The 15,080-nt window shown below is 48.3% G+C and overlaps 1 protein-coding gene across 4 annotated transcripts in view; it reads left to right on the top strand.

Annotated features, from left to right (window-relative positions):
- Positions 1–15,080, top strand: part of ndrg3a (ndrg family member 3a) — a 37,986-nt gene that overhangs the window by 16,518 nt on the left and 6,388 nt on the right. For 3 of the 4 annotated variants that reach the window (XM_030373756.1, XM_030373754.1, XM_030373755.1), the window contains exons 3-8: positions 1,409–1,441; positions 12,131–12,236; positions 12,859–12,979; positions 13,341–13,403; positions 13,519–13,579; positions 14,835–14,921. In XM_030373756.1, coding sequence (XP_030229616.1) covers positions 1,409–1,441; positions 12,131–12,236; positions 12,859–12,979; positions 13,341–13,403; positions 13,519–13,579; positions 14,835–14,921 — 471 coding nt within the window. Of the gene's footprint in view, positions 1–1,408; positions 1,442–7,430; positions 7,914–12,130; positions 12,237–12,858; positions 12,980–13,340; positions 13,404–13,518; positions 13,580–14,834; positions 14,922–15,080 lie in introns of those variants that run through there. The other variant, XM_030373757.1, reaches the window with a different exon arrangement.

Here is a 15,080-nt window from a genome sequence, read left to right as displayed (position 1 = left end):
TGACAAAGGCTTTAACGGCTCACTGGCCGAGTTAAGTGCTCATGCAGCGGCAGTGATGAGGTGACACGATAAAACTCATAGATTACGACGGCGGGTAGAGCTGACCTCTCACTCCATCTAGTGGCCAGCCAATTAAAGAATACGGTGTGTGGAGGTAGGCGTCGGAAGGGCCGAGTTGGAGAGAGGGGGGGGCAGATGAGATGATGCACGAAGCCTAATCCGCTGTCATTCCTTGGATGAGAAACAGTAGCTCCACACAGGGTTGCTTATTACACAGCCCCGTTGATAAGGTCCATTGCCGACTAGAAAACGTTCATCATATACTCGAAGCATGCTCAAATAAATGGTCGGAAAATGCTAAATGGCTTCTGTGTACATTAGCTGCACGGGTGACTGCTCAACGACTGCTATGAGCTCATTCATATTCCACAACTACTGGATATTTAGCGGTTTGGCTGCATCAGGCCGTACACTAATCGCTTCAGTGTGATCTCATGCTAGACGATTCTGGATTCGCCGGATGAGGTTTCTCTCTATGCACCTTTTTATCCTTCATTCTTTCATGTTGGAGATGCACTCTATTGCAGACCTGCCTACTGCGTTCTTAAAAGTGTTGATAACACCTTAGTCTATAGGGAGAACAGTGTGACAGTGTGGTGTCTGCCACTGTCTGGGGTGTTGTCTTCCAGTCAACAGGTTCTCCATTTTGCTCCCAAATGCCTGTAGCCTACCTGTAGGGCTCCTTGGTCAACAGCTCCCACTTGTTTCTTAATATCTTGTATATAGTAGATTTTCTTTGCGCTGGATAAAAGTCCAATCTGCGTAATGACTGAACGCTCGTTAAAATGAGCAATGCTGAACATCTGTTAAAGATCAAGTGGTGCAGGTGCCCAAAATAATTTGGTTCTAGTCTAACTGGACCACTCTAATTTCTCTGAAGAAAAACGGATGCCTAATTAGGACTTACCTGTTCAATGTAAATAAGAAATAATTCGCTCAGGAGGATAAGTCAGAATATTGATTTTACACCAATGACTTTTAGCTAATGCATTGCTTGAAACGCTACACGGTGTCCCTCTTAATATTAACAGTAATTATTTAGCTACAAATTCAGCGAACATTACTGTGTGGTCAATCAGCCTTAATTGCCCTAATTATCTGTTGAGAGTGTTGGATACAGTTGAATGAATGAATAAAAGCGTAAACACAGTGGTATAGTCAAGACCGTGAAGTGTTAATATAATGTTGTTAATTTGGAGTTTTCTTTTATTTATCTGACAGCCATGGCGAAGACCTACAAGAAATATGTTAATTGGATAGAAATGTGCTTCAATGAACAAGTTTCTTGTGTTTAACACTCTTCTTATCTCTCTCTCTCTCTCTCTCTCTCTCTCTCTCTCTCTTGCAGAATTCCAGAAATTTCCAGGACTTTGATTGCCAGGTATGTGATACTTCCAGCCAGTACTACCGGACTGCTTGTGACTGGACAAAGGACTGATGGGGGGGGGGGGGGGGGGGGGGCATGGTGGAGAGAGGTCCATTGGCCCCATCACCTCTCCAATTCTTTATCCAGATAGTCATCTGCCTCAAATCAAACCGTTGTTCATCACGTGTGTGGGTGTGCGAGATAAACGGTTGCCTGTTGTCTCTTGAATAGGCCACATAAATAAGTGCGTATCTGTTGTAAAGAGGTGTTCAGGGTCACAGAATGTGCTTCGAACAGACGTTCCACTGCCTGATTTGTTTCTTGCGGCTGTTCATTTGTAACAAGGTCAAGAGATTCCCTGAGTCTGCTTCGTGCCTTCTCTGGCTCTGCTCACACACACAGTAAGAGAGTGGCATTCCCTGTCAGGCGCGCCGGGCCGGCATCAATATGTTTTACAAACCTTGGCATACAAAGTCTATTGCAATCAGAAAAGATCACAGGAACCAGGCCGCACTAATAGATGTTCAGGATTGTGTGTGACCACAGTGTTAGTCTAAAATGACCCCATCCGTTCCGGATGCTGCGGCCCGTTGTCGTAGCTGTCCTGTGACCTCCGCCGAGGCACTGTGACTAAACTGATTAATATATGGATAGTGATTGTTATATTGTTATATATCCTTGATCAAAGGTCAAATTCGTAATTAGACGAGTATCAACATGTTCAATAAATGTTGAGCATTGTATATTGTCATGTCACATTTTATAATATATGTTTGTATGTATGTCTTTATCTTCAAAGCCAGCTTAATTTTCTGATTCTCCGGTAGAAAGTAAATTTAATAGCACGGCTTAGCATAGCCTAAACATTTCCATAATACTTCGCGTTCCCTGCCAAAATGGACGCCTGCCGACTGCTCTGATTCCCAAAAAAGGGTACTACAGAATTGGTGTGTGTGGGTGTGTGGGGCTTCTTGCATATTGATCGGGGAAATTCAATCACTGAGTCTCGACGTTGGTCTCCAGGCGCCGTTATCTGTCTCGGAAGAACACCCTGAATACAAGAAACCAGGTGCGACGATAAAGTCATGCGAAAGGATTGAGCCCCACTCTATTCATTTTACATATTGATTGAGAAGCTTGTATGTGCAGACTTTGGCTGTCCCAGTAAGGGTTTCAACTATTGGATTCCAATACAGGCAACGATCTGTTGACATTTTTCTTTGCATACGTCCATTTCATCAGTGTTGCGACATTGTTGGGGATAGTGAATCTGTCGGTGGATGTATTTGTTCCTGCCTGACAGACAGTGGGCGGAGGGCGATGTTATCTCAGGACACGGTGGAGATGATGATTTGTGGAAAGCTATATGGGACCGTCACGGCTCGGCTGCTGTATAATACATCACACAGTGTGCATGACACCACCATCTAACTCCCCGAGCTAGGGTGTGGAGATACCACGGCAGACATTTATGTCACACTCTGGTCTGCTTCACCTGCTGCTTCCCCTGCTGCCTAATCCAGACGCGCTACAATTCAGGGCGACGTAGCCCTGCTGCCCTACTAAAGCCCCACCCCAAAGCCCCCGGCGTTGGGGGGCCACTAGGCCCCTCATGGGGATTTCTATGTCTGTACTCTGGGTTCGGTCAGGCGGATCACTGACACTTTTTTTGCCAAGAGAAGGTGAGGATGTTACCGCATTGCAAAGGAAGCCCTTTATTTTCCTAAACGCAAGATTTTCTGGCCCCCCTTGGCTGCCGCATTCACGGACAGGCATGCGCCACGGAATGGTTAAGCCCCCACCCCCTTACACCCCCAGCAGCCCATGCTTTCTGCAGTCATGGCGACTCCCGGCATCCCATCATAGCTAAATATAGCTCATGCAGGTACGGCAGGAGAGGGGAGCAGGCTCAGTGGAGAGGGCTGGGCCTCACGCTCTCCGCCATGTGCCTGTGTCTGCGCTGCACTCTCTCCTCCTTTTGTCTGGTCCAACAGTGCTAGCAGAGCCGTGTGCTACATCATTACAATATCAACCATATGGAGATGGGGGACCAGACGTTATCTCAGTCTCCTCACAAATGGAATGATGCCCCTTTCCTGGTGTTTTAAAGGGCTGTTGCATTAAAGTCATCATATCCATATCACAAAAGGTCCTTTATCCAATCTTCAATAAAGGTACTGTAAGGTTTTTTTCTCACAGTCAAGGACTTACGTGGTCCTGAATACTGAAGGTTGACTCTAATACTGTTCCTGAATATGGAGGAAACACAGTACATGATTGGGAGGACGTGAGGGATTCATACATAGACACTTTGCTTGGTCTCCAGGCTCTTCTGTGATCCAATCGCTGTGTTCAATGAGGAATATAATGTAGTTTCACACTAGCCGTTACTGTACAATACCAACACATTACATGATGCTACATTAATCTAGTGTAGCGTCATGTTGGTATTTTACGCTGCGCCATTGCTGCGTGTCCAATGAGATTTCCAGATCCAGCAGAGAACTGCTGCTTGCAGTTGAAACCAGCTTTTCATGTCTACTTCACTTCCCTGTGTAGTACAACAGCACCCCCTATAGGCCAGCTGTGGGAGGTGCATGCTGTGGCGTCCAGACCTTTGACAACGTAGAAAAGGTGCTGCTTGTGGAGGCTAACTCCAACGGGGATGCCTGCATGGATTTGACTTGGGCAGGTGTTGTATAATTGGGAGTGTTAGTATCTTTGCTTCTGCTAGCCTGGCCTATTTACTGTGCATGACAGGGGACCAATCAGCGTCCTGTGAGTAACCATGTAATAAACCTGATGATTCATCCAATCAGTATTTTTCTGAAAGTGCCTGCCTCTTCCCAATAGTTTCCGAGGGTGACTTCAAAGATCTTTCTGTGTAACAAACCATCTAGCGCAGTCTCTATCTCAGCTATTGGTGTATTTTTATATAAATACATTTTTTAATTTAAAAAAAATACAGATATTCATCAAACCGCTTTAGAATACACAGACACAAGGAAATGTTTGAATTATATTTGATTATGTTTCTCATTGGGATTCCAGATGTTATGTGGATCAATGTTTACAGATAGATAATACTGCTGAATGGTTTATAATGGTGGTGATGGTGAGAAAGTGTGCATGTGTTCGTACCACGCACTACTATTTTAACAATTACGTTTCAGGGTTAAGAGCACACATGGAGTCCCATCAGACTAAAGTGTCAAGCTGAGGTCAGAATGACACATACCGGTAGTCTTCATTATGTCCTAGCTTATGTCCTTGCTCCAATCAACTGTCTATTCATCTAAAACATTAGCATTTAGTCATCTAGCAGACACAGTGGGGACAGTCAATACATACAATCGAAGTCAGGGCAACTACAATCATGTGAGTGCAGAGGAATGCGAAACAGTTATGCATTGCAACAACGTAAAATACAGGCAAATGTTCCAAATTATACATAATGGAAGCACACAGCTGAGGAGATGTTGGAAGAGACTGTGTAGATTAGTAACTCGATCCACCAAGAGTTGCCAAACATGACGTAGAGGTATGTTTCATGTGCAGCATGCTCAAGGCCACATTAAACCATTGTCAGTAATTGCAGTTTACCTTCCAATCTTATATTCTTTAGTTACATCTTTTTTTATAAATATGAAATAGGCATGAATTGTGAAAACCATAAAGACATTGACAGACCGTTACTTGACCTTGTTCACCAAGGGTAAGCAAGTGGGACACAAATGGCTGTCTGCGAAAAACGAACTCCTCCTTAAATTTGCACTGCTGCCAGTTGACCAGGAGGGGGCGCCGCAGACCTGTGTTTAGGGGCCAGCGAGTTCTGCAGCTCCTTTGTGTGGTTGAAGGGCTGTGCCTTCTGCAGTGTTTTTGCTGTCGTACTCTTCGCATTGTCCTAATGCCCTTAGTGCAGAACTCAAGGTTTTAAAACACACAAATAAATACTGTTAATAGTAGAAAATATGTGTGTGTGTACATCACATTAATGCATGTGTGACTAGTAAGGACGGAATATAATTTTGCCATAATGGGATATAATATAACTATCTCGGACAGAGCTGCATTCATGCCCTACGCCGTTATAATATAATTGAATCTACAGATTAAACCTTAACAAGGCATCAACAGAGGCCATCGATATTCAGTCTTTCCACCATTTTCACCAATGCAGACTGAATGACTCACATGATCGACGACTGTCTGTGGCTCAGGTGCACCATGTGTCACACGGGCCGTGTCACCGCTTCCATCTGCTGCCCACCGGAACATAAAATGGCTGGAAAGTGTGTGTGTGTGTGTGTGTGTGTGTGTGTGTGTGTGTGTGTGTGTGTGTGTGTGTGTGTGTGTGTGTGTGTGTGTGTGTGTGTGTGTGTGTGTGTGTGTGTGTGTGTGTGTGTGTGTTGGGGGAGGGGCGTGATTTGACCTTATAACATGACTTAGTTGTGGAACTTGTTATTGCTTTATGCAGCAAGATCAAAATAGACTGCAGGTCCATGCACACCACTTTCTGCCAGTCATTACGCCTTCCCTTGATTTACATCTCGGCCTGTGTGTGTGTCAATGGGACCTGCTGCGGGATTGCAAGGCAATTCTCGAGGAGTGATATTGGCAGGCTAGCCTGTTGCTAGCGGTCAAATGGGTGGTGTTAACATCCAGGAGCCAATAGGGATACTTCTTCGAGCCCTGATGGTCCCACCCACGCCTCGTCTGGGTCAGTCATTGGCAGAGCAGAGGGAGGGAAGCAGGGCGCTGAGTGGACCGTATCGTCCTGCCACCCCCTGCGCGTGCCGTCCACAGACCCTGGAGTAAAGTGGAAGATGGGTGATCAATACGCTGGTAATCAATACGCTGTGAGAGCAAAAGGAATTACGGGAAGCGCATTTACGCAGATAGTCAGTCCCCAGATACGATGTGGAGTGTATCTGGATATGATATCTGTAATGATAAGGTTGTTGGCTGCAGGTTTGACTGGAGGGAGAGGTTACTTTCTGCCATTTTCTCTGGATGATGTGTGGAGGCCGGTGGTTATAATGGGATCCAACTGTTCCCTTGTTAGCCTTCAGAAATCAATACTAATTGATTCTATTATTTTTACAATGACATTGCCGCGTTTTCCTTGCACGATTGTTACATTGAACTGATTTAGGTTAGAATAATTGTCTGTTGCTCTTTGTAAAAGGTAAAGACTCGAGGTCTGAAATAAATAAAAGATTTAACAGCCACGTCTGTATTGTATATTTGGCTCTATTGGGACTAAACTATTGAGAGGCAAATAAACCGTATGGGCCTCTACACGGATGAATGAATATGGAAAACGACGCATTAGCAATGAAGGGTGTCCAATGTATTCGTGTGACAGAGAAACCCAGTAACCCCCAAATTTAGACTACAGAGCCTGATCTGATCATTCTGAGCGTTGGCTGAGCTCCTACTGTCATTTCCAGTGGCTCGTGCCTTAAGGAAACCCAATGGGTGGTGGCTAAGACGGCTTCTGTCGCCATGGGCAGTGGAAGCAACAGCAGCGGGTGGCCATTTTGCTAATGCCAAACTTAATTTCAGGAATGAGCGGTCAGCCTCCTCTCCCTCTCCACTCCTTCCTCTATGTTTCTCTCTCTCTCCTCCTCTCCCTCTCCACTCCTTCCTCTATGTTTCTCTCTCTCTCCTCCTCTCTCTCTCCACTCCTTCCTCTATGTTTCTCTCTCTCTCCTCCTCTCCCTCTCCATAACTTTCCCTCGGACCGCGTGACGGCTCATGCCTGCAGTCTCCTCCTGGGTAGCCTGCCTGGCTGCCTGCAACGCCCCTCTCCCTCCATCCCATGGCTCCCTCCCCCAGTCTCCCTCCCCCAGCCGACCCCCTCCTCCCCTTTCCATTCTTATACTAGCCCCACCCCATACCTCCGTCATCCAATAAGACGCAGTCATGGTTGGCTGAACTGACGCGCCTTGCCTACCAAGTGCAAACTGCAGTCTCACTCTCCTGCTGCGCCTGCTACCCTTCTACCTCCCTTTACCCCCCTCTCTCTCTTTCCCTCGCTCTCCCTACATCCCGCCTCTTGTCTAAATCCACATTCCCCCATCTCTCCTCTCATTCACTATTTACCTCTCTCTGCCGTGCGTTCTTCCTCCTCTCTCTCTCTCTCTCTCTCTCCCACTCTCTCTCTATCTCTATCTCTCTATCTCTATCGCTGCACCAGTCGACTGCTGTAGCTTCACTCTACAGCTGTCAGGAGGTGCAGCAAGTCGTCCTCTCCCTCTCTCACTCCCTCTCTATCTCTCTCTCTCCCTCTCTCTCTCTCTCTCCACACTCCCTCTGCGTGTCTCTCTCTCCCTCTTGCTGTCCCTCCCCTCCCCGTTCTGGTGGAGATCTTCAAAGCCTCCCAGCACACGCGTAGCTCAGCACTACACACCGCTCTCCTGCGTGGGAAAACATGTCTGCCATTCTGGATCTGGACCAGATCGCCTGCTCCGGGAACGGGGCGGTGAGTGTGCACCGCCGGCATATCTCACACACACACACACCCACACACACACCTATACATATGCATAAACACACTTGGTGGTCGGGGAGCTGCAGGGAGGAGGGTGGTCTGCTGATGCTGCTACCCAGAGTAACGCTGCCTGAAGCTGGGTATAGGTGTGACCAACAGCACCACCACCACCGTGCATTAAGTCCTGATTCTGCTGTAAAGCATTGTTGTCAAGTGTATAGTTAAGGATTCCTCTCTCTGGGCGTCATCTGCTTGTGTTGGCATGCGTATTACCACAATGTAGTGTGTGCAATTGTGTGTGTTGGTGCCTGCACTGCAGCACATGTAAACATGTTACTGCAGCGTCGCATGTTGACCGAGCCGAAGGGGGTGGGGGGGGGGGGGGGGGGGGTGGTGCGTGATTTGTATACGTGCGCGTCTGCCAGAGCCGAGTCACTTAGGTCGGCCATGCCTTGTTCTCTTTACACCTGCAAGTGTGTTGGGGTTGGAGAGGGGGGGGGGGGGGGGGGGAAGGTCGTGGGCAGCATGGCTGGTGTTATACCTCTATGTCTGTGGTTTTGTGTTTTGTGTGTGTGTGTGTGTTTGTGCGATGCGTGGGCGGTGCGCGTTGTATGCCGCAATGGCAACGTTGACCGTTGTTTCTATATTTTTAATGAATGTCTTAATGGCCGCGTCCCAGACTTGTGGATCCCGAGGGAGGGGAGGGACTAACACACTCGCACACGGACACGCGTCTTCACGTGCACACAGTGCAACAACACAGCTGCAGCAGCAGAGCAGGTCGTGTGGTCGAGACCTTGGTTTGTTTTCCTGAACACTTCAATGATGGTACATGTGGAGGCGGGGGGGGGAAGTACAAGAGAGCAGTGTGACATGCATGTATGTGTGTCCCACGGCACATGTGTGATAAGATTGTACCCATGGCAGACGCACGTGCGTGTGTGTGTTGGTGTATGAGGATGTGTATGTGAGTGTTACTGGAGATGTCCCCACCATGACGGTTGAATGACAAGAGAATAAGAAGAGGGCACCCATTTTATTTTTGTATATTTCTTTACCCTTCTCCATCACCTCCCCACCCCCGTAGAAGAACATTCCTGCCAGCCTCTCCCTGATATGAACCGCGGCAGCTTTTGCTTTAGCACACATACCCTCCCCCCTTCTTCCACCTGCTCCGGCTTTGATTCCGTCGCTCTGTATAAGGCTGGCTGCTTTAAGACCCCCCCCCCCCCCCCCCCCCCAAAACACCACAGCACCCCCTACTCCTTCACTCCTTCACTCCTCCTCTGCCCTAGCCCCAAAATAAGACCCCTCCCTTCCAACCTTCTTCTCTACCTTTCACATTTCTCCGAACTACAACTCCCAGGATGCTCAAGTGCTCGCAAGTGCTGTGCTGCTGAGGCAGGAACGGTGGGAGAGGCAGCCATTGCTGCACTTTGCTTATTCTGCCTGGGGACCGACAAAACCCCACCCTGTGTGTGTGTGTGTGTGTGTGTGTGTGTGTGTGTGTGTGTGTGTGTGTGTGTGTGTGTGTGTGTGTGTGTGTGTGTGTGTGTGTGTGTGTGTGTGTGTGTGTGTGTGTGTGTGTGTGTGTGTCAGAGAGATGATGAGAAGCAGGCCTTGGATCAATACATGATCTGCATGTAGCTGTATACAGGGACACCTTCCTGCCCTGCTCAGTCTCCTCCACCATACTACACAGGCATGGACCTCATGCCCGTGCCTTGCCATCTTTTGTCAGTAAAATATTCCCTCTCTGCACCTCCCTCCTCTTCCAAACTCTTTCCTAACCCCTGCTCCTCGCCCCAATATATTGCATCTTTATTCGTACCTCTTTTGATATTGATATCACTACCACTGTAATATCCTGAAAAACGACCTCCCAGTGTCTCCACGTGCCTGAGCCTGTGCACGTGGATATCGTTTTTCAGGATATGTCAGTGGTGGTTATGTGTGTATCTGCCTGTTCTTAATGTTATTTTATCGAACGTAGCACGTTCTCCTTCTGCCCTTGGCACTGTCATACACCCGAATACCAGGAGTCAGGGTTTAAATTAAGAGAGTGATGGAGTTTTCTCTCTTTTTTGCAATAACCGGAGGGTCACTGCCCTGTAGGCTGGTAGGATGACTCAGGTCACGGTCTGAACCAGGCAGTCCTCTCCATCCTCATCTCCATCCCAGGGAGAGGTGACCGTATGCAACATGACAGGCTGCAGTTGGGCTGTAGCGCTGTGGGTCTGTGTGATCAAGTGCTTACTTATTTCCGTGTTCTGCAAGACTGCTGTAGTTTTTCGTTATGTTTTTTTCCTGCGATGCAGCACATGCCACCTCTCATTCAGTCGCTGCCAGACACAGGGTAATTTTCCACTCTCTATCTCACGCTCTCTCTGACTGTGTCCTCTCACACACACACACAGCAGTCTTCCTCTCTCACACACAAACACTCGCACACATACACACACGGCAAGAGAGCTGCAGCCTTGTCCTTGAGAATTAACCTTCAGCACCTCTAGAGGGATTGTGACACATATCCGTCAAACTGGTTTTTAAACGGCCTGTTTAGGGGGCTGCAAATGGCGGCGGGCAACATTTACGGCGTTGCTCTCGGTCTGTCTCTCTGTCTCTCTCTCGCTCTGTCTCCCTCTCACTCTTTCTCTATTGCTCGCTCGTGCGTGCATGTGTCTCTGCCTCCCCCTGCCCTGTCCTGCTGGATTATTGATGGCCCGGGGCCCTTGAGATCAGCCGAGCCTCGTCCCTGTCCCGGGCCACGCCCGCTCTCCTTCTTGTACCAACAACAAGCTCCCGTTTATCTCCAGCACGCTGACATAAAGTGACCATGAGTGCGATGCACAGATGCATACATGCACGCATGCATACATTGTGTGTACATACGTGACTCTTATGCGTTAAACACGTAAACTTGCATTGAGGGCTATGTGGTGACGACTTGGCTCTGCGTGTGTGTGTGTGTGTGCGCCAGCCTCTTGCTCTGGAATGGTGCAGAAGTCACCCGAGTCTACGAGTGAGGGAGAAAAAAACGTCAGAGGAGAAGCACTTCGTCATTTCCTGTCGTTTGCTTGCGTCATTTCCTGCAGCCCACACACCCTATGTCTTTTACCGTGCCGTAAATCGGCCGCGATGACCTCTAACAACCAATCTTCTCCAGGCAGCGCATATAATCAGGCAAAGAGATATGATGGTCTCTATTTCAGCCGTTTAGTATGACGGGCTGGAGTCACGTCGCCTTGGGGACGGATGGGAGCGAGGGGCAGTCACACAGGGCTCTGTCGGACTCCTATGAATGTTAATGCGGCCCCTCCCGCCGCCCAGAGGAGGAGAGGGGATGACTCTGGCATTTTTCTGCAGCATGAGAGAGAGGGAGAGAGAGACATAGAGTGGGACAGAGACTGAAAGGGAGAGAGACATAGAGACAGGTAGAGAAAGAGACATGGAGAGAGGGGGGGAGACATAGAAATAGAGAGAGGCAGAGAGAACGATGGAGGGACAGAAAGAGGGTTGAAGAGGTAGAGAAATCAAGAGGGAGACAGAGGTAGAGACAGACGGAGAGGGAGAGAGCATTAGAGGGACACAGAGGGCAAGAGACTTGGAGAGGGAAAGAGAACTACAGAGCAACATAGTAGTGGAGGGAGCGAGACAATGAGTTCCAGGACCGGGGGTCATAAGGGACACCTCGTCTAGCTATTCAAGGCGTTGAATCCACAAGGGAGGAGGCCAGAGTCCATCTAATGGACGAGGAGGAGCGGTCCATTACAGTCCCAGTTGCTAGATGCCAGCGTCCAACACCACGCCCTCTGTGGTGTCGTTAGACATGTGATGGGTGTTCATCGCAACTTAATGAAATGTCATGTTGTTAATGTGCAGCATTGTTTAGAAGCCACTGCACAAGTTATCCCTGTCCCGGTGTAAAGCTGGAAAAGAGGGTGGGAATGGAGGGGGGAGAGTGGTTCACTTACCTACAAGGTCGTTTCGTTTGGCTTGAGTCTAATTCAGCCTATGTGTGTCAGCGAGTTACTACTGTTTCCCGCACTCCATCAGCCCTGACCTGGTCTCTTTCTCTCTGTGTGTGTGTGTGTGTGTGTGTGTGTGTGTGTGTGTGTGTGTGTGTGTGTGTGTGTGTGTGTGTGTGTGTGTGTGTGTGTGTGTGTGTGTGTGTGTGTGTGTGTGTGTGTGTGTGTGTGTGTCTGCAGGAGCATGACATCGAGACTCCGCATGGCGTCCTCCATGTGACCATGAGGGGAGTGCCCAAGGGCAACCGGCCAGTCATCCTCACCTACCACGACATCGGCCTCAACCGTGAGTCAGTGAGCGCCGCGCGTGCCCACACGCTCTCACACACTAACGCACTCGCTCATGCTCACGAGTCTAGAGCAATGAACCCAAATCTGCCTGAGACGATTTTTCAGGGAGGAAATAAAAAAATGACGCAGCCTTGAGTCAGCATACGGGCTGACCCGGATGCTTTCATTGGCTCAGGGCCATCTGCAACAACTGCTCGTAGGCTGCAATTGGCTGCTAGCCGTGGTGATACCGCCCACCTACAAAATGGTATCACTGACAGTCAAGTTTATTTGTATTCTGCTTTCAGTGCTATTCAGTCACCATTCAAGTTATTTCGGATACATTTTTAAATAAGGCAATTTGCAAAGAAATTGTGTGAATATGTTTGTGTGTGTATGTATGTATGTATGTATGTATGTATATATATATATATATATGTATATATATATATATATATATATATATATATATATATATATATATATTTTTTTTTTTTATTCATGTCATTCATGAGCAGGTAGGGTTCAGCCGTAAAGTTGGACTGCCGACGTTTGGGTTCGAGCCAGTTTCTTACGTCTCAACCCCCTAACCACTAGACCATCCTGCCCTCATACCACTGTTGTGTCCGCCTCCCCAGACAAGTCCTGCTTCAACACCCTGTTCAACTATGAGGACATGCAGGAGATCACGCAGCACTTCGCCGTGGTCCACGTGGACGCCCCTGGCCAGCAGGAGGCGGCCCCCCCATTCCCCACCGGGTGAGACCCTCTCTGTCTCTCTCTCTTTCTCCTTCTCTCTCCGACTGTCTTTTAGATATTTATGTATAAATATATTTATATATAAAGGTGAGAACTGGGTGGGCGCAAGAAATGGAGTGGGTTTGGTAACATTACGATTAGATAACATTTACTTTATCTTCCAAAAATGCACATGTTTTGTGTTGTCAACATGTCATTTTAATAAATCAAATGGACAATAGACACACTATTTACAACCAAACCTTATTAAAACGGAATACTGTATTTCATGCTGTGAGTGAGTTTTAAGCGGCATTTGATCCTCCAGTTGCAGCAAGCCTGGACTTCCGCTGATAGTTTCCTTGTGTGTCTTTTTGTCCAGCTACCAGTACCCAACCATGGAGCAACTGGCCGAGATGTTACCCTCCGTTATGACTCAGCTAAAGTAAGCCCCCACCCCCCATTCTTTCCACACGCACGCACACGCACGCACGCGCACTGATCATGTTGTTACGTTATTTCACTGAAACCCATGTTCACATGCTGTCTCCCCCCCGCAGGGTCAACAGCGTGATCGGCATTGGTGTGGGAGCGGGGGCTTACATCCTCTCTCGCTTCGCTGTAAGTCCACGTCCATAACCCCACAAACCCCCCGCTGGCCCCCATACACCCCCTCCACCAGCCCTACCCGCGAGGGAGGTCTTTTGTGTTTTGTCCCTAAACCTCCTGGCTAACCCCCATCATGTGGACATCAAGCGGAAAGCTGGCTTAGTTGGCCAGAAGTTAGTCACCCCCCATACTGGGAGTTGAGCGTGAAGCGCAAACATGGAGCTGTGCATTCCTGCTAGTGCAATTTAAAAACCAAAACCATGCATGTCAATGAAAGAGACAAACCTGCAATGCTCACAATGTGGTGTACAAGGAAACATCTGTGTACAGTTAACAACCTTTGGTTGGATGTTAACCCACCGGGGGTTCCAAAGACAGTATAATCCCTATAATACCACTATTAACCATGATCAATATTTAGCATTCACAAAGAAAAGCCACATCCATTCTTGGGTAGCTCACTGTATTTTGTCGAGATACAACGTGTCTACAGTTGTGGACTAGTAGAGAAGTAGAGTGGTCCGATGGAGCCCCTCTCTTTCTGGCCCGGTCATAATCCACCACGGGTCAGGCCGCTCATTAGTCTAATCGTTATCGCAAGCCGTCCCACCCACGCACCACTGGTACCGAACACAGCTGTGTGCACTGCCCCCACCAGCGTCCCTTCAAACGATGAATCACCTCGGTGGTTCCCTCCTCGCTCCTTTCTTCTCTCTGCTCTCCTCTGCACTCAGCGAGGCGGCGGGGCTAAAATAAGCGTGAAGCGTGTTTCTGGCAGCATCAGGGGGCAGGACAGGAGAGGACAGAGGGAGAGAGTCCGCTGAAACATTAATGATAGAGGGAGAAGGGAGGGCTTGGGAAGCCGGGTGAAACAAGAAGCTTTTGGGCAAGGATGGCTTGGGAGAACAGTGGATGTTGACCTTAATTGGAAGGAGGACAGTCTGGTTCTGTTGCAAACAACAATAAAGTGTTTTTGTCTCAGCCTACGGAGGCTGAGAGACGGGTCCAAGATTTCCCTTAGGGCGCCTTCTTTCCTGAGGCAATTTCAAAAACAAAACTGGACTCAAAAAGCCATTAAATGTATTCCCCTGTCGCATTGGAAATAAATACACGTCAGGTTGCTTAAAAAGATTGACAACGTTTAGGTCGAAACCAAAAACGGAAATTATGAAAAGTTTGAATGTTTCCGTTCTAGATTAGGCTTTAGAGAAACCGTTTTATGTTGCATCTATTGTGAACCAACCCTTCCTCCCCCCCTCCCCCCTAGCTGAATAACCCCACCCTGGTGGAGGGCCTGGTGCTGATCAACGTGGACCCCTGCGCTGAGGGCTGGATCGACTGGGCTGCCTCCAAGGTCTGGCTCCTTATCCCTGTTTGTAGTGCACCTGAGCCCCCGTAGAGTAGAGAGTGTAAAGTACATCCTTTATACTCTATACTCTACTGGGGCTCATGTTGTACTTAGTACAAAATGAGCCCCCGTAGAGTAGAGAGTGTAAAGTACATACTTTATACT

The sequence above is a fragment of the Gadus morhua genome, chromosome 13 (assembly GCF_902167405.1).
Source record: "Gadus morhua chromosome 13, gadMor3.0, whole genome shotgun sequence".
NCBI classification, from domain to species: Eukaryota; Metazoa; Chordata; class Actinopteri; order Gadiformes; family Gadidae; genus Gadus; species Gadus morhua.
The sequence above is the reverse complement of the archived record's forward strand: the minus strand, read 5'-3'. Positions and strand labels throughout refer to the sequence as shown.